A 20,161-nucleotide genomic window follows, 5' to 3' on the forward strand; every position below is an offset into this window, starting at 1 on the left:
CAGCAGGATTTTTGAGGCTCCGTTTTCCATTGTCTCCTTATATGGCTGTGAATGCGAGAGGAATGAGCCTGCCCTTTCTGTTGTTTCCCCAAGGTGTCTGCAGCATTGTGACGTATTTGTAGGCATACCATTGGAAGATTGACCATAAGAGACTACATTTTCCAGGTGTCCGCCCGGTGTCCTCCGTCGAAATTGGTGCGTCTTTTTCAGCTGCTGGTATTTTTCCATGCGATTCTGAGGGGAAAGCAGGCTTCCACGAACTGCATATCAATGAAGAGATATGTGAAAAAACACCTTGAGGATTGATTCTAAACAACGTTTGCCATGTTTCGGTCGATATTATGGAGTTAATTCGGAAAAAGTTTGACGTTTTGGTGACTGAATTTTCGGTTCGTTTCGGTAGCCAAATGTGATGTACAAAACGGAGCGATTTCTCCTACACAAAGATTCTTTCAGGAAAAACTGAACATTTGCTATGCAACTGAGAGTCTCCTCATTGAAAATATCCAAAGCTCTTCAAAGGTAAATGATTTTATTTATTTGGTTATCTGGTTTTTGTGAAAATGTTGCGTGATAAATGCTACTCAAAATGCTAAGCTAGCTTAGCATACTCTTACACAAATTAGTGATTTGCTATGGTTCAAAAGCATATTTTGAAAATCTGAGATGACAGTGCTGTTAAGAAAAGGCTAAGCTTGAGAGCAGGTGCATTATTTTCATTTTATTTGCGATTTTCAGAAATCGTTAACGTTGCGTTATGCTAATGAGCCTGAGGCTTTATTCACGATCCCGGATCCGGGGTGGGGAGTATCAAGAGGGTTTAAGACATGTAGCTAGCTAAACAATGAACCATAATCCCAACTCATTACATTATTACCCTGCATGGAACCAGGTTCCATGTTAGCTAGCTAACATTAGGCTATAACTTGCAACGCAAATGGCTCTGAGATACAAATAATATTACTGCACAGATCATACACAACGTTAGCTGGTGAGCCAGCTGACTTTTTCTGTGGCTAAACCAACTCGTAATTTTATTTTATTTGTATTTACAGATGGCATACACATTTGTTATTCAGTCACATGAAAGTGCACATGTTCCAGAAGGTATTTCTGCCAAAATGGGCATTTTGATTAAAAAGCAACACAGTCATGTCAAAGTTACTTTAGTCCAATTAAACTGTACAGAAGCATATACTAGCCTGATACGCTCCCACAAAATTGGCTAGCTAGACAGATATTTTCAATGTGTATTCCGCAAGTGAGTAGTGTCTAGGTTGTGAATGTGTAAAAGTTGGGAACGTTATTAACATTCAGGAAAATTCCCTAACTAAAAAACGATGGGTTTTTTTCTTCACAAAATGAAAATAATAGTGCAGTTATCACAAAACCACCACTAACAGGTCATGATCACCATCATGAAGGGGCAAATGTAAATGAAACAAATGCCTAATGCAACAATGCTGTAATGTTAGTAGGAGGAGATATGTATCTTTCAAATGATTTGCTATGGATACCCAAGTCATCGTCATTAACAGTTGGAAAAATGTCAGGGAGTGAGACCGGGAAGGGACAGCAGCGAAGTCATGTATGGCAAAACTTTGAGAAGTTATATAAAAATGCTAAATTTGCAAGGTGGAATTGAGCTACAGTGGCAGTACAGGCACAATGCCTAAACATCTGAAAGGGGGGCAGCATCAGACCCAAAACGTTTCTGGCAGCAGCGCAGGCCCCCAACAACAGACATTAGACAGGCTTTTCACACAAAAGAAGTGCGATAAGGGACGGAGTGAAAAAATCACAGCGCTGATTACAGAAATGATTGCAGTTGATATGGTAGAGGATGTCGGCTTCAATGCCCTGATGGCATATATCAAACCAAACTACAATATGTCATGTTGAAAAACTATGACGGCCCGAATGGATAAATTATACAATGATTGCTCTGCAAGTACAAAGTGCAAGCTCTCAACACAGATTGTTGGACGTCTGTGAACATGTCATACTGCAACCAGCCATCACATTGATGAGAAGTGGGACATCAAGTTCCATGTACTGATCACTGAGAACATGGAGGAGATGCACACAGCAGAGAACCTAAAAATGGCATTAACACTAGAACCGCCATAGGCCAACGGCCACTGATATTTGATTTTGTAAAAAATCTAATTCAGTCAACAACAAAAAAGCTACTGCATGTCCTGCTCCTTCCCTGACTTTTCCAAATGTTTGTATTTTACACTGCTCATTTGTCAGAATTCTAAAATTACAAACAGAAAAGTATTTAGAGTCTTTGTACCTGTTTTTTCACACCTATTCCCAACTTAACAATGTGCTGTAGGACGTTGGTACCCAGCCAGGCGCTAATGTGTCTCTCTTTCCTCTCTGAATGAATGGACAAATTGGCACCTTACTTCACAAATGAATTTGAATGAGGCCTTACTGAAAGACAAGGAGGGTGAAGAGGTTGATTGAATTTAGAAAGACAGCGTAATGATGAGTTTGTATTATGCCTATTTATCAGCAGCAAATTTGTCCTCACGCCATGCAGGTTGATACCATTCTCGTTTACGTTTTACTTTGTAAAAGGAAGCTGTTATGGGACTGTTTTATGTACTACAACTATATTACGAATCAAATTTATTGTAAGGGAAAGAAAACATGCTACATATTGCAGTAGGCCTTTGGAATAATGCAAAACATATCCTTAACTCTATCCAGCAAAGCAAATGATGCCAGCCCACTGAATGAATGACAAATGGATTGAATGGGCGATACTTCACAATCAAATTTAAATTAGGCCTAACTGAATGATGTGGGTTAAGAGGTTGATTTAATTTAGAACAACAATAGTGTGATGATGAGTTTGTGTTATGCCTATTGATCAGTGTGGGCACTCATGTTAATAATTTGACCGTGCACCTTGCATTGGGGCAGCAGGGTAGCGTAGTGGTTAGAGCATTGGGCTAGTAACAGAAAGGTTGCAAGTTCATATCCCCGAGATGACAAGGTACAAATCTGTCATTCTGCCCCTGAACAGGCAGTTAACCCACTGTTCCTAGGCCGTCATTGAAAATAATGTTAATACCTTTTACGTTGTTGTCACATTCTGACCTTAGTTCCTTTGTTTTGTCTTTGTTTTAGTATGGTCAGGGCTTGAGTTGGGGTGGGCAGTCTGTTTGTTTTTCTATGTTGGTTGCTGTGTTCGGCCTAGTATGGTTCTCAATCAGAGGCAGGTGTCGTTAGTTGTCTCTGATTGTGAATCATACTTAGGTAGCCTTTTTCCACCTCTGTTTTGTGGTTGTTTATTTTCTGTCTTTGTGTATGTCGCCAGACAGGACTGTTTCAGTTTTCGTTCGTTCACTTTATTGTTTTTTTGTATTTCAGTGTTCAGTTTTGAGTCATTAAATATTACATCATGAACACTTGCCAAGCTGCAAATTGGTCCTCCGATCCTTCTCGCTACTCCTCCTCAGAAGAGGAGGACGAGATCCGGTACAGTTGTAAAAGTAAGCTGTTACAGGACTGTTTTATTTACTGTAACTCTATTACTAATCAAACATATTGTAAGAGAAATTAAAACATATGAGGTGCAGTAGACATTTTGGAATAATGCAAAACATATCCTTGAATCACACCCTGCCTTTGACTTGTTGTTTGCCTGCCCCCGTACTAGAAATAAACTTTTGTTTCTTTGACACTGCATCTGGGTCATACCTGAAACCTGATATCTTTACTCTATCTAAGTTGATGAGCGGGAAACAAATGATGCCAGTCAGCCTGCACAGCCGGCCCATCAAAACTACACCAAAACTAATTTCACAAATGATAAGATTTAGCCTATCAACAAGAGTAACCCTTTGACACGTACCAACAAACAGGTTTGATCATTCTACAGTGGTCCCTGCAGCATATGCTGAAACCGATGTGATTAGAACGCTTTTTTAGAAATTCCTGTTTTGTTTGACTGTAATGCACTGGGTGTAGTGGGTGCGGAGTCAGGCGCAGGAGGCAGAAGGTACAGAATAACTCTTTAATACGCACAGGAAAAATAGTACTCGCCAAGATACTGGGCGCACATAACCCAAATGCCCAAAACCAGGACCTAACCAGTCCGGAGGGAAAACCCAAAAACAACACACACTACCACACAATAACACAGTGGGAAAGAAATAAGCCCGCACAAAGAGCAGACGGGCCTACTGGCTTAAATAGCCCAACTAAAACCTAAACAAGAAACAAGTGTTACCAATCAGACAAAAACAACAGAAAAGGGAAAAGGGATCGGTGGCAGCTAGTAGGCCGGTGACGACGACCGCCGAGCGCCACCCGAACAGGAAGAGGAGCCACCTTCGGTCCGACGCAATGTTCAGCGTTTGAGCTGGCCACATTGTTTTTTTTTACAGAAACATTTTGCACAAACACAGTTCTACAAAGTTATATCCTGAATATGACCATTTTATTTTGGGATGCAATGTTTGGAAAGAAGTAGAATGTGCAACCTAAAAATACGTAAACATAACTGGACAGGAAAAGACGCAACTCTCGCTCACCATTAAACATTTGTAGTTTTATTAGACAAGTTTAAAAGATTGACACTTCAACCTTCAATGGCATTCACAGAAGTAACAACAGCATAACACAATCATCCAAACCGGAAAATGTAGGCTACATTAGTCCTAGCGCAAACTGAGGAAAAATTGACGTAGCGGTTATATTTAGCTATCTCTCGCTGACAAAAAAAACACAATATAATTTAGCTAATAGAAAATCATCACATCACGGGTGAGCTCACTCTAAAAATCTAAATATTCCGACGATGGGTAGTTTATGACGCCACCGTGTTTGTTTTCTCGAGTCAACCAAAGATAAGAGGTGACAAGATGAGTTGGGTCTGTTTTCAGTATGCATGTTGAAGGGGATGTGTCGTCTATGATCATTCACTTCCCTTCATTCATTTCCGGAAGTTTACTCAAAAGATGAGTGAACCATTCCTTCACCTCATTTTGTTATAACGCCTTTGGTGTGACAGACGTTTACGTGACACCCAAAATTGCTTTGTATAATGTCAACAAACATGGAGCCGCAAATAGCTTAGCATTAGCTCATCATAATCCGTACAACCTTCAAAAAAGTATTTTACACACATCATATGTGTCCATTACAATCTATGCAATAATTGGAATACATGATTTGTCACCAGTACTTGAAAACATGTGAATAAAAATATAAAAAACATTATGCTCCATACATACATACTGTAAGCTACATTAGAAACGACAGCACGATATACAGAAAATAAGGCACTTACATCGATAGGAACGCACACATGTCCAAAGTTATTATAGTGTAAGGAAAACAACAATGAAGGCAATGTGAGCACCAGACAGAAAATGTGCAAGACTTTGTGCAAAACTGTGCAAATGTCTGCATAGTTGATCTGCGGAAACACTGGGGAACTGCCTGGGCTCTCCTTGAGAATGTCTGGCTCAGTAAAGCGTCAAACATAAATTGTCCGCAATAGTGAAATGGGCGACTTTTATGTGAATTAATAAGGAGGCAGAACACACCTCAATTGAAACTGTTGTTTGAAAATGAAACTCCTTTGAATTTTTTTTTTTACTGAAATTGAAACATAGCCTATAGATAATTAGCAGGCAGTGTGCCTTGGTTTGAGGGCAGTGCGTGTTAACTGTCCTGTTGCGTAACAATCACATTTGGAACATTTAGTTCATTCTGACATCATGTGCATAAAAAAAGTTAATGCTTGGGCGACCGTTAGAGATATTTAGAACTCACACGTGAAAAGGTTAAATTGACAATCTGATGAGTGACAATATTAGGCCTGTCAGTTGTCAAATTGTACATGAAGAGATGGGCACCACTTGTAATTGACAGATGCAGGGAAAGGAGCATTGCTTGATCAAATCCTCCTTCAGAGTCTCATGCAGGTAAAACATGTTGATTTCTATATAGTATCTGAAAGAGCATATTTTTTTCCAAGAATATCCATGCTGTCCATGCATTCAGTACATGACCACTCATGCACATTGCTCTGGCTACTAAGCAAACACTAGTAACATAATAAACATAAAATGTAAATATGCTATTATGTCTTAAATAAATGAATGGGCGATAGAAACTGATAAGGGTACATGTGACTTTTGTTAAGTTTTGGTTAGCTGCCGATGTGGAAACCAAGTACTTGCTCAATGGCTTTCCATATCTGGGGAAAGACGAAACCAGGCCAGTGGGTGATTGACTGTCTAAACTGTGGTTTTGAGACTCGTGGAGTCTTACATGGGTAAAGGCAGAAATGTGACCATGGACAACTTCATCACAACAATTTCCCTGGCAGACAAATTTATTGCAAAGAAGACTAGCCTGCTTGGAACAGTGAACAAACAAAGGTGGAAGCTGCCCATTCTGCGCAAAACAACATACCAGTGGAGCTGTACTCCACATCAGTGATGGAGAGTGGTAAAGCAAAACTCACGGTGATCAGATGTAAAATAAATAAGTGTTTGCATCCTAAGTGCCATGCATCCCACTTGATCTGGAATGTGAATTTCGTGAGCTGCCAAGCAGGCCGCCAAGACAACAGGTCCTGCTCTCCCTCTTCCCCAAGTACTACAGTTCCACTCTGGAAAAATAAGACATTACTGTAAAAGTCGGCACGTGCACACAAAACAAGGTCCATGAAAACTGTGTGTAACCAATTTGTTTGTGGGGCTTGCTCACACAAATCACTGAAGCTGTGTGCTGACTGTGGTGCCAAAGCATAAAGAGAAGATACGATTGATTCATGTGTAAAGGCAATGGTATAAGGGAACAATAGAGTGTCCGATGCAATCAACAAATTACTGTTTTCATTCATATATTTCCACAAATATTTCTTTATGCAATTCGTCCTTTACACTTCTTCATGCACTGGTGCTTTTGATTAGGATTAGAGCAAATAATTTCACCTGTGCAGTTAGCTGGTTATATTATTATTATCATCTTTTTCATTTCTACTTTGTAAAACAGCTGTAACTGGACTTTATTAATGACTATGGATTTATCACTAATCGAATCCGCATATAAAGTTGATCAAATGGATTACACTGTAATGATTTTATTGAAAGTGAAATGAAACTAGGCTAAAGTCTACAAGACTTTGTAGAATTAAAAAAACAGAGTCAAGTATATCTAAACAAATAACTATTTTTATTATTTTCATTAATATTTCTTCATGCACTATTTATCAAGCATATTTGTGCACCTTGCGGGTTGATTTACATTTGATGAATATGCTAAAGTGGACAACCGGCATTGTTCTCTCACAGGTATTTATATGATGAAAGGCCAGGCGGTTGTAACGTTAACTACCATCATTGCTGAGTGGGTGAGGGACAGCCGTAAGGTTTGAGCCATCTGGTAGCAATGCCTGCGGTAAATGGAACTAGTCACAGTAATTAGGCTTCTCCAAGCTCTGATGCTGCTGATGGTCATTAGTAGCCTACCAAATGTGCTAACTGTCTGGTACTCAGCACTCAATTTTCCCTCAAATCATTTTGACATCAATGCAAACATGCTTGAAAAAATATAATCAAACACTTAACGAGAACCCATGAGCTTATGTTGTGCAACATTTCTATAGGCTATGCAATTACGTGTGATGGCCTCTACTGTAACGGCGTTCTTCGTTTGTCGAAAGAGTCGGCCCGAAATGCAGCGTGGTGGTTACTCATGTCTTTAATGAAAGAAATGACGATACATGAAATAACTTATAAAAAAAACAAAAAAACAAACGGAACGTGAAAAAACCTATACAGCCTGTCTGGTGAAACACTAACACAGAGACAGGAACAATCACCCACGAAATACACAGTGAAACCCAGGCTACCTAAATAAGGTTCCCTATCAGAGACAACAAGAATCACCTGACTCTGATTGAGAACCGCCTCAGGCAGCCAAGCCTAAACTAGACACACCCCTAATCAACCACAATCCCAATGCCTACAAAAACCCCAATACAACAACACAATAAACCCATGTCACACCCTGGCCTGAACAAATATATAACGAAAACACAAAATACAATGACCAAGGCGTGACATCTACTAAAAAGAGAAGGATGCAATCAGCTTTTTATAGGCTAGGCCTTCTATAGTTATTTCTCAACTTTCCTAATATTAAGCAAAATGTTCATCTTTACAGGAGGTTAGACTAGCTGGCTGGTATGAAAATTAACCACCTGAAAAGCATCCTGCATTTGCTATATAACCAAAAATGTAGATTTAAGAAAAATGTAAGTAACAAACAAATAAAGAGCAGAGTCAATGTGCGGGGGCACCGGTTAATATGTACCTGTAGGTAGAGTTATTAAAGTGACTGTGCATAGATAATAAAACAGAGAAGAAGCAACGTAAAAAGGGGGGTGGATGCAAATAGTCTGGGTAGCCATTTGATTAGATGTTCAGGAGTCTTATTGCTTGGGGGTAGAAGCTGTTTTAGAAGCCTCTTGGACCTAGACATGACGCTCCGGTAGTGCTTGCCATGTGGTAGCAGAGAGAACAGTCAATGACTAGGGTGGCTAGAGTCTTTGACAATTATTAGGGTCCTGGATGGCAGGAAGCTTTGCCCCAGTGATGTACTGGGCTGTACACACTACCTCTGTAGTGCCTTGTGGTCGGACGCCGAGCAGTTGCCATACCAGGCAGTGATGCAACCAGTCAGGATGTTCTTGATGGTGCAGCTGTAGAACATTTAGAGGATCTGCGGTCCCATGCCAAATCTTTTCATTCTCCTGAGGGGGAATGGGTTTTATTGTGACCTCTTCACAATTGTCTTGGTGTGCTTGGACCATGTTAGTTTGCTGGTGATTTGGACACCAAGGAACATGAAGCTCTCAACCTGTTCCACTACAGCCCCTTCGATGACAATGGGGGCGTGCTCTGTCCTCCTGTTCCTGTAGTCCACAATCATCTTCTTTGTCTTGATCACATCGAGGGAGGGGTTGTTGTTTTGGCACCACAAGGCCAGGTCTCTGACCTCCTCCCTATAAGCTGTCACGTTGTTGTCGGTGATCAGGCCTACCACTGTTGTGTAATCAGCAAACCTAATGGTGTTGGAGTTGTGCCTGGCCATGTAGTCATGACTGAACAGGGATTACAGGAATGGAATGAGCATGCACCCCTGAGGGGCCCCCGTGTTGAGGATCAGCATGGCGGATATGTTGTTACCTACCCTTACCACCTGGGGGTGGCCCGTCAGGAAGTCCAGGCTCCAGTTGTAGAGGGAGGTGTTTAGTCCCAGGGTCTTTAGCTTAGTGATGAGCTTTGAGGGCACTCTGGTGTTGAACTCTGAGCTGTAGTCAATGAATAGCATTCTCACATTGGTTTTATTTTTGTCCAGTTGTGAAAGGGCAGTGTCGAGTGCCATAGAGATGGCATCATCTGTGGATCTATTGGGGCGGTATGAACAATGGAGTGGGTCTAGAGTTTCTGGGATAATGGTGTTGATGTGAGCCATGACCTGCCTTTCAAAAGTATATTTGAGTTTAACCATATTATTTGTTGTATCATTTGCTATTTCTCTTTTAGTGGATTAAACTGAAATTGCAAGCAACTTTCTATTGCTTGTTTTAAAAATAACGTGATTTTGGAGATTTTCATTTTCAAATAACCGAAAGTGAGCAGGTGTAATCTGAATAAAGGGAAAAAGGCCATTCTTGAACATGGGGTGAGACAATCTTACTCATCTGCTATAGAACCAGTTCAGATTTAAGTGTAACTTTTGTATGACTGAAGCCTTTAGTGAGAGGTCTAATGCTAATATTTAATAATTTCTGCCCTCTGAATTCATATTCATTACAGTTGAAGTCGGAAGTCTACATACACATAGTATTCTGCCCTTGAGTTGCGTTCCGACTAAGTCTTCAATAAAACTCCCAAGGCGTGACTTTTCTTGAATGAATATATTGAAAATGTTTGTTGTGAAACTACAAAATACAGAAAAGAATATACTTTAGTATTCAATTCACACCGACATACTGTAGCTGTACATTAAACATTTGAAGTTGCATAAATACAAAGCACGCACTAAGGTACCATGCATATGGCATGATGCCAAACCATATAGCTAATTGTTACTCATATGGTAATTGGCTAACTCCTCATTACTCATTAATAATGTACAACCATCTATGTAGAATAACAAAGCATATTACACTAGAAACAGTAACAAAACCACAGTATTGTATATTTTACAATTCGTTTGCATGACGCAAGAGCAAAGTAATACAGCTAACGACATACATGAAAGGCATTGAAATTTGTGTGAGTAAATGCAACCAACCAACATTTATATGTAAGCAACTTTATCAATAACAAGATTATTATCATTAGCTAAATGCTTGAATCGAATTTACAAACAAATATTTTCCAAGGCTGAAGAGTGACAAGAAATATCTACATTGAAAGACCTGCACCGTTTGTAGCTGCTTCTATGCGTGCAGAACAAATTCTCTACTTCCTGTTTGCGTAGTCTTTCTAAGTACCAAAAAGCTCCACTAGGGGGCAAATAACACCATTGAACACAATGAAAATCCAATTTAACCATTGTAATGAAATAATTGGTTACCTTCTAACAGGATGGCAGCACACATAGGTTGGAGTCATTAAAACTTGTTTTTCAACCCACTCCACAAAATTTCTTGTTAACAAACTATAGTTTTGGCAAGTCGGTAAGGACATCTACTTTGTGCCTGACAGAAGTCATTTTTCCAACAATTGTTTACAGACAGATTATTTCAAAAATTATTCACTGTATCACAATTCCAGTGGGCCAGAAGTTTACAGACAGTAAGTTGACTGTGCCTTTAAACAGCTTGGAAAATTCCAGAACATGATGTCATGGGTTTAGAAGCTTCTGATGCGCTAATTGACATCATTTGACTCAATTGGAGGTGTACCTGTGGATATATTTCAAGGCCTACCTTCAAACCCAGTGCCTCTTTTCTTTTGATTTTCCCATGATGTCAAGCAATCAGCCAAGACCTCAGAAAAAAATTGGAGACTTCCACAAGTCTGGTTCATCCCTGGGAGCAATTCCCAAATGCCTGAAGGTACCACATTCATCTGTACAAACAGTAGTATGCAAGTATAAACACCATGGGACCACGCTGCCGTCATACCGCTCAGGAAGGAGACGCATTGTGTTTCCTAGAGATGAACTTACTTTGGTGAGAAAAGTGCAAATCAATCTCAGAACAGCAGCAAAGGACCCTTGTGCTGGAAAAAACACGTACAAAAGTATTTATATCCACAGTAAAACGAGTCCTACATCGTCATAACCTGAAAGGCAAGGAAGGAAGAAGCCACTGCTCCAAAACCGCCATAAAAAAAGCCAGACTACGTTTTGCAACTGCACATGTGGACAAAGATCGTACTTTTTGGAGAAATGTCCTCTGGTCTGATGAAACAAAAATAGAACTGTTTGGCCATCATTATGTTTGTAAGAAAAAGGGGGAGGCTTGCAAGCCGAAGAACACCATCCCAACCATGAAGCACGGGGGTGGCAGCATTATGTTGTGGGGGTGCATTGCTGCAATCCCAAATGGCTCAGTTGCACAACGAATGGTCGTTTTGTTCGATAAAGTCCTTCTTTATGTCCCAAAAATGTCAATTTATTTGGAGCTTTTGATTCAGAAATACACCGGTTCCAACTCGCCTGTAAACTTTGTCCAAACATTTCAAGCAACGTTTCTAATCCAACCTCAGGTACCCTAAAATGTATATAATTGATCACATTTAAGACGGAATAATCTGTTTCCAATACCGAAGAAAAATAACGAGGAGCGTGCACCTGTTCAGGAGCACCAAAAGTCCTTCTGAGTGGCACATGGAAAGAATAGGACTACTTCTTCATTTCTCAAAAGAAAAACGTCAAACAATTTCTAAAGACTGTTGACATCTAGTGGAAGCCATAGGAACTGCAATTTGGGCACTAAAAAATTGGGTTTCCCGTAGAAGATAATTGGAAAATCCAATGACCTCAATTTTTTTTCCCCTGGATGAATTGTCTTCTGGGTTTCACCTGCCAAATCAGTTCTGCTATACTCACAGACAGTATTATTATTCACAGTTTTAGAAACTTTAGTGTTTTCTATCCAATTCTACCGATATATATCGAAGCTAGCATATCCTAGCTTCTGGGCCTGAGTAACAGGCAGTTTACTTTGGGCACGCTTTTCATCCGGACGTCAAAATACTGCCCCCTATCCTTAAGAAGTTTGCAGGAAAAAACACAGTTAACAGTGAGAGGACATTTCTTTTTTTGCTGAGTTTAGTTTGTTGCTAGAAAATCTGCCAATATGACAACCAAATTATCAGTTGCTGAAAACAGCTGGTCAAACTAGTCAGCATATAGCGCCACTTGAGACATGACTACAGTAAGGACTGGAGAAATGCACGTTCATCACTCACCATGTTTGTACATCAGATACTCCCCAAAAATATCTCTCTGCAAAAACAAATCAATTGCTTCCGAACTAGTTAAATTTTTTTCCATTGGACCTGCTTTTGGAATGTATGCAATTTCAGTTGGTGTGCTTGTTGGTTTAGCTTTCTGTTACTTTGTAGCAAGTATGATCTCCATGTATATTGTGTCATTATTGCAAGGTGTCCCGATATCTTTTACAACTGTCCCATTATCTGGTTTTAATGTCCATCAGAAACAAGTATTCAACAGTGCTGTGGTATAAGCATAAATAGCGGTTCTGCTACAGTCTTCTCACTCTACTATTGTTGCACAGGACGCCGCTGAGGGGACGGCTCATACTAATGGCTGGAATGGAGTGAATTGATACCATTCCATTTATGCCGTTCTAGCCATTACTATGCGCTCGTCCTCCCAATTAAAGAGCCACCAGCCACCTGTGCGTGTAGTGCCACATTTGAAAACCAATCTCTGACTTATGTTGCACCAGGGAGTAAACAGGTTTTCTGACGGAATTCCCGGGCGTTCTAGCTAGAACGGTCACAACACAATTGTGACTGCAAGGCTGATATGGGACATGACTTAGTGTCAATGCCAGTAGTTTCAGCCTCTGCCTTGTATTTCAGTTGTCTAGACCGCTGAAAACCCCTAAAGTGGTGTATCAACGCTTCACATTTCTGTGTCTCCCGCTAGTGTTTTATTTTTGAAAACATAAGCAATTCACAAAGTAAGCAGAACAAGGATAATGTCAATCTCCCGATCCCATGAAATGTAAAATGAACAGAAATATTTATGGTCACATAAGCATTAGTCTTTGAATCACAGAAACAGGAGGTAAAAAGGGAGCTGTGTGTGTGTGTGTGTGTGTGTGTGTGTGTGTGTGTGTGTGGGTCAGCAGAGAGGCAACAATCCCCTGATTCCGCATCACTAAAAAACATTGTCAGCGTCTTCGCAACCTAGTTATTCAAAGCCAGAAACAAAACTGTGCACTGTCAGATAGAGAGGAAAGGTAGAGGGAGGGGAGGGAATGCAGAGTTAGCGATAGATGAAGGGAGCGAAGGGAGTGGGTTCCTGTTGGCTTTTAATTAGCTCTTATTTTTCATCAATCCCAGCAGAGTCATTGGTTGCGTCTCATATAGCACCATTTCCCCTAAATAGTGTACTACAATCGACCACAGCCCTATAGTTCCTGGTCAAATGTAGTGCACTACAGATGGAATAGAGTGCCATTTAGGACGCAATCGCTATTTATGAGTTTGATCTTTGGGAAGTTTTCCTGGTGCCAACAAGCCAACGTTTTCTTTGTGACATTACTGACATACGTAGTGGTTGCTGTTTGGGTGGGTACAGTTGCTATGTCGTACCTTAGAATTACTGGAATACAAGTTCATCAAAGAGGGAGTGGTGAAATCTGTAGATTAAAAAAATAGCAATGGCACATGTGATGTCAGATGCCATTCCATAGACACGGCACTGACAGCAGGGATAGTTGTAATATTAAAAAACAGCTCAGCAGGTTTTTGCAGTCTTGTGGCACGCAGAAGACCTGGGTTCAAACCATGCATTTGTTTCACCTGTCTTTGTGCTTGTTTCCACCCCCTGCTATCCTGCCTTCCTTTTTTTCAAGTTCTGTTTCCTAGTTTTCCCAGTTCTGACTATTCTGCCTGCCTTGACACTGAGCCTGCTTGCCACCCTGTACCTGCTGGCTCTGACCTGATCATGAATCCCTGCCTGTTCTCGACCTGCCCTTTGCCTGCCCCGTGTTTTCAATAAATCATCTGAGAGCTGTACTATCTGCCTCCTGTGTCTGCATCTGGGTAATATCCTGAGTTGTGATAGAATTTGTTTATTTGTAGGGACATGTTAAGTAGGATTGGTATGAATGAAGGAGAGTGGTAGTATAGCAGTTGTGCACCCATAGCAGCCATTATTGTAGGTTGAGGCAGAAGTAAGGAAGAGTTTGATTTTGAGTATTTGGTATGGCAATAGTTTGTTATGGAGATTTGTTGTAGTAGCACAAGCAATGTTAGTAGTAGCAGATGTACTTTTAGGGAGACATTTCCTGACTGCCCTTGCAGCGTTCCATTTTCCAAATTTACCAATAACTATTGACATTTAATACATGGAAAATAGATTTGAAATAGGCCTACTGTAGATAGCATATCACACATTTCAGTGTGGCATCATCACCTTCTCAAGGTTATTCCACTATGGTCAATAATATGAATTACAGTGGCTTGCAAAAGTATTCACCCCCTTGTAATTTTTCCTATTTTGTTCCCTTACAACTTGATATTAAAATATATTTTTTGTATCATTTGATTTACACAACATGGCTACCACATTACTGAAATAAGACAAAAAAAAAACTGAACTTGAGCGTGCAGAACTATTCCCCCCCAGGGACAGGTCAGGTCAGGTCAGGTGCCAGGGACAGGTCTTGTGGTCGTGCTGCCACTCCTACAACATATACCTCTGGAGGCAGAAGTTCAATTCCCTGTTCTGCCACTCATCTACATCTCTATCATAAAGCTGTCCAAAAAAACATTGACAACCATTAAAAATATATATTCAAAGAGTTCTGTGTGGTTATACGGTCAGAAAATGATACACCTCAGCAACAGGTATGTTTTTTAAAGTTTAACCTAAACTGGCATAATGCCCACACCATCATTGGCATTATTTGGACTCAATAATGAATAGAAGGGTGACGTGAAAAGATCATGAGAAAATATTTTGACCAAACCAATTGTCTTGAATCAGATTAACATATGCGAGCGGGCCTTGCATAATTGAACGTCCAGACAGATAAGGCAAGGCAATGGGAAATATTAATGATATTTTGCCCTTCTTGGATCGGTGTCCAGCTAGCGGGGACAACTTCCGGTGAAACTGGAGGGCGCATAATTCAAATAAATAACCATAAATATTATGGATTTGAAAGATATAGGTACATATAAGTGTTTTATATCGGCTAAAAGCTTAAATTCTTGTAAATCTAACTGCACTGTCCGATTTAAAGTAGCTATTACATTGAAAACATGCCGTGCGAAACATTCGCAATTGAGGACTGCGCCCCACATTACAATATTTTTCCACCGGCACAGGTTTTATACATTCACATATAAAGATTAAATATTCACTTACTTTTTGAAAATTTTCCACCGATTTGTCATCCAATGGGTCCCAGCTATAACATGTAGTATCATTTTGTTAGATAAAATCCTTCTTTGTAGGATAGGGTGGCAGGTAGCCTAGTGGTTAGAGTGTATGACAAGTAACTGAAAAGTTGCAAGATCGAATCCCCGAGCTGACAAGGTAAAAATCTGTCATTCTGCCCGAGCAAGGCAGTTAACCCACTGTTCCTAGGCCGTTGTTGAAAATAAGAATTAATTCTTAACTGACTTGCCTAGTAAAATCAAGGTTAAAAAAATCTATATCCCAAAAAGTCAGTTTAGTTGGCACCAACTGATTTGATTTGAGTAATGAACTGGGGGGCGGCAGTGCAGCCTAGTGGTTCGAGCATTGGACTAGTAACCGAAAGGTTGCAAGTTCAAATCCCCAAGCTGACAAGGTACAAAATCTGTCGTTCTGCCCCTGAGCAGGCAGCTAACCCACTGCTCCTAGGCCGTCATTGAAAATAAGAATTTGTTCTTAACTGACTTGCCTAGTAAAATAAAGGTAAAAAAAAAAAAACTTGCAGAGAAAGGAATCCGAAAACCTTCCCCTAAACTTTTTTGTGGAAATGGAGAAAAATGGCACCTAGCCCTAACACAGAACCCAAACCGGCTGCGCTCTTGCACTATCGTGAGCTATCGTGCATACATTTATTTTGCCCCCACCACACCAAACACGATCACGATATGCAGGTTAAAATATCAAAACAAACTCTGAACAAATGACATCAATTTGGGGACAGGTCGAAAAGCATTAAACATGTATGACAATTTAGCTAGTTAGCTTGCACTTGCTAGCTTAAGTTAATTTGTCCTATTTAGCTATCTTGCTCTTGCGAGCTAATTTGTCCTGGGATATAAACATTGAGTTGTTATTTTACCTGAAATGCACAAGGACCTCTACTCCGACAATTAATCCACACATAAAACGGCCAACCGAATCGTTTCTAATCATCTCTCCTCCTTCCAGGCTTTTTCATCATTTAATTTATATGGTGATCGCATCTAAACTTTAATTGTATTACCACGACTACAGGCAAAACAGTTCGTCTTTCAATCACCCACGTGGGTATAACCAATGAGTAGATGGCACATGGGTACCTGCTTCTATAAACCAATGAGGAGATGGGAGAGGCAGGACTTGCAGAGCGATCTGCGTCAGAAATAGGAATGAGTTCTATTTTAGCCCTTGGCGTCGCAGACACTCATTGGCGTGCGCGAGCAGTGTGGGTGCAATAATTAAATAACATGGATTTCTACATTTATTTAACGACCCTCGCGCACGCGATGTGGCCAGTCAGCATGTAAGAAGTACCCACTTTTGAAAAACACATTTAACACGAGCTTGGCCATTGCTGGTCTGAATTTGGGTTATGAGGGATATGAGTGTGGCATGAGTAAGCTACAGATCCCACTGTACTTTCTACCTCCCCACACAAACTGAGAGTTGATGCCACTCACACTTGCATACACAGCGAACTCCTAGTGCATGCTAGCACATCTGGCTAGAAATGAAATGCAATGATGGAGAATGACTGAGTCATGCTTCAGTTGGCAGTTGGAAAACAAACCACATTGAATTACAATTTACAAGGGCTATAATTATCTTGTTTTGTGGTTGATATTCAATAAATGATTTAGTCATAGAAATGTATAGTTTTTAACATAATCTGTACCTTATCTGGAAATTCATTTGAAATCATATTTACCACACTTTTTAATTTTTTTATTTATTTTTTTACCTTTATTAACTAGGCAAGTTAGTTAAAAACAAATTCTTATTTTCTATGATGGCCTAGGAACGGTGGGTTAACTGCCTGTTCAGGGGCAGAACGACATATCTGTACCTTGTCAGCTCAGGGATTTGAACTTGCAACCTTCCAGTTACAAGTCAAACTCTCTAACCACTAGGCTACCCTGCCCCAACCCACCCCAGTTAAGAAGGTACAATATAAATCTAAACACAAAGTAGGACTGACAAACTATGAGGTGAATGAAATATATTAATTGCAGCAGGTCTTTCATCAGCCAATTGTAGTTTAAAGTTGGACATAGCCATACTGATTAAAAATCAAATTTAATGGCATGAATTGGTATTCTGAATCTCAGCCAAGGTTGTAGAGTCTAAAATGACCTGCTCTGATATGTAGACCGTTTGAAAAGTTTAGACAATTTTCAGTTCTTTGTTTCATTCCAGGTTAGAGACAGAGAATGACCTTGACGGATACATGACTAAAGAAGACTAGAAATGCTCACATGAATGCTTGTGCACACATACACACACACACACACACTGGAAAGTAAAACACAATAACCTATGTACACACTTCCACACATTATGCATGCACCCAACTGAATTCATAAAATACACATACATTTTCCTTTGGCATACACACACGCACTTCCTATGACACACAATTTAATTCCTATATATGGCACATACAGTATCTTCAAGTACATTTTCACAGGCATACAAAGTCAATGACACAGACACATTCCCACAGGTAATCCTGCAGGCTTTGAGGTGACAGTTGTTCTTCACGCTGTCCCTCTCCAACAGAGAGCTTTGTTGTTAGCCAGGGGGTTAGCCCGCTAGCAAGGCCACTCTGTACCGCACTTTCTCTCAGATCTCTCTGAGGTCACAACAAGACAGGCATATCCTCGGGCAGTTTCACCTGAAGGCCCCCTCCGCATAGTCTAGCCCACACAGAGCCAAGCCTCCAGCATCCCTACCACATTGTGTTTGTGCTTCAGAATATCAGTTGCATCAGGGCATCACTTGAGGCTGGGAACTATTTGCCTTTGCTCCAAGTTGACATGAATAGGGGGTGTTGAAGCACAAAGTGTGTCTAAAAAGTTTGAGTCAGCTGTAAGTTTCCCTAAGGCAGAGAATGGGAAGGCTGTACTCAACAAATAGAGCACAATGAGAGAGAGCGCAAGAGAGAGAGAGCACAACAAACAAAGGTTGTGCTCCTCTGCTCAGTTGCTGACGCATGCCAGATCTTACAAAGCCTTGATAGGTATTTTATGTATCAGCTGACCACATCATATGTTATATAAAGGCGTGGCATGCAACCATTGGTTGATGAGCGCAGCGTCTGAGAAGGGGACGCGATCATAGGCTTTCCAAACATTGGGCCGGCAGCCTAATTCAAGATGGAACCTATGGGTTGGACACACCTCCAAAGACACCCGTACCTGCAGCCTGAATCTGGTGTTTGGAGGATATTGGCATAGGCTAATATATCCTCCAAACACCAGCTTTGAGGGCATTATCACTTTTATACAATGGGTTACCAACATATTCAAATAATGATTTCCATATTTTCATTAAAAATGTTATTTTGATTAATTTGTTCATACCATTTAATCCTTCTACAAGATATATGTCAGGATTTGGCCAGGGTTGTTCCGGGTTTTGGTCACTAGATGCCCCCATTGTGCTTTTTGACCTTATGTTTTTTCCCTTGTTCCCCATTATTATTTGCACCTGTACCTCGTTTCCCCTGATTGTATTTAAACCCTTAGTTTCCCTCAGTTCTGTGCTCTGTGTTTGTATGTTAGCACCCAGCCCTAGTGTTCTGTGTTTTCTTGTCGATTCCGGTGGATGCTCTTGTGGAATTCTGTTTTTGTTTTTGAGTATCTTCTGAGGCTTTTTTGTGCTATTCCTACCACCTTTTGGATTTGCCATTTTTGTATTTAAGGACTTCTCCTTTTTTACTTTATTAAATACACCGTCTTAAGTACTGCTGTGTCTGCCTCATCTTCTGGGTTCTGCTGACTATTCGTGGCTCAGTTGGTTAAGTGACTGTTTCTCACTCCGGAGACCCAGGTTCGTAACCGGGTCCTGACAATATAGTCCCAACACAAATCTAGGGTTGCTACCCAAGCCAACTGGTCGTTCATTCTATCGGTTCGGTTGCCAGAGACGTTACCCAGTCATTCAGTCTGTTTGTTCTGTATCTATGGACGTGACATTGTCGTTCGTTCTAAATGTTCCATTGTCGTACTAGCTGGTAACGTTCTTATCCCTTGCTTGCTAGCTAGCCAACTACGGCTAACTTACAGTCAAGTCCAAAAGTGCAGCCAGAATAACAGCAATGTTGCTGCTTTAGCAATTGTTATAGCTGTTTTCTAGTGACATTTATTTGGATACATTAATAAAAAGGGGGCAGCATCATGTTGTGGGGGTGCTTTGCTGCAGGATGGACTGGTGGACTTCACAAAATAGATGGCATCATGAGCAAGGAAAAGTACGTGGATATATTGAAGCAACATCTCAAGACATCAGTTAAACCTTGGTCGCAAATGGGACTTCCAAATGGACAATGATCCCAAGCATACTTGCAAAGTTGTGGAAAAATGGCTTAAGGACAACAAAGTCAAGGTATTGGAGTGGCCATCACAAAGCCGTGACCTCAATCCTTTAGAAAATGTGTGGGCAGAACTGAACAAGGAGGCCTACAAACCCGACTCAGTTACACCAGCTCTGTCACGAGGAA

At 40.5% G+C, this 20,161-nt stretch overlaps 1 protein-coding gene across 1 annotated transcript in view; it reads right to left on the minus strand.

Annotated features, from left to right (window-relative positions):
* The window catches only part of LOC135526149 (ALK tyrosine kinase receptor-like), a 759,574-nt gene that overhangs the window by 641,610 nt on the left and 97,803 nt on the right, over positions 1-20,161 (minus strand). The window contains 1 exon segment of the mRNA XM_064954281.1: positions 17,101-17,115. Coding sequence (XP_064810353.1) covers positions 17,101-17,115 — 15 coding nt within the window.

This window comes from Oncorhynchus masou, chromosome 32 (assembly GCF_036934945.1).
Source record: "Oncorhynchus masou masou isolate Uvic2021 chromosome 32, UVic_Omas_1.1, whole genome shotgun sequence".
Classification (NCBI taxonomy): Eukaryota; Metazoa; Chordata; class Actinopteri; order Salmoniformes; family Salmonidae; genus Oncorhynchus; species Oncorhynchus masou.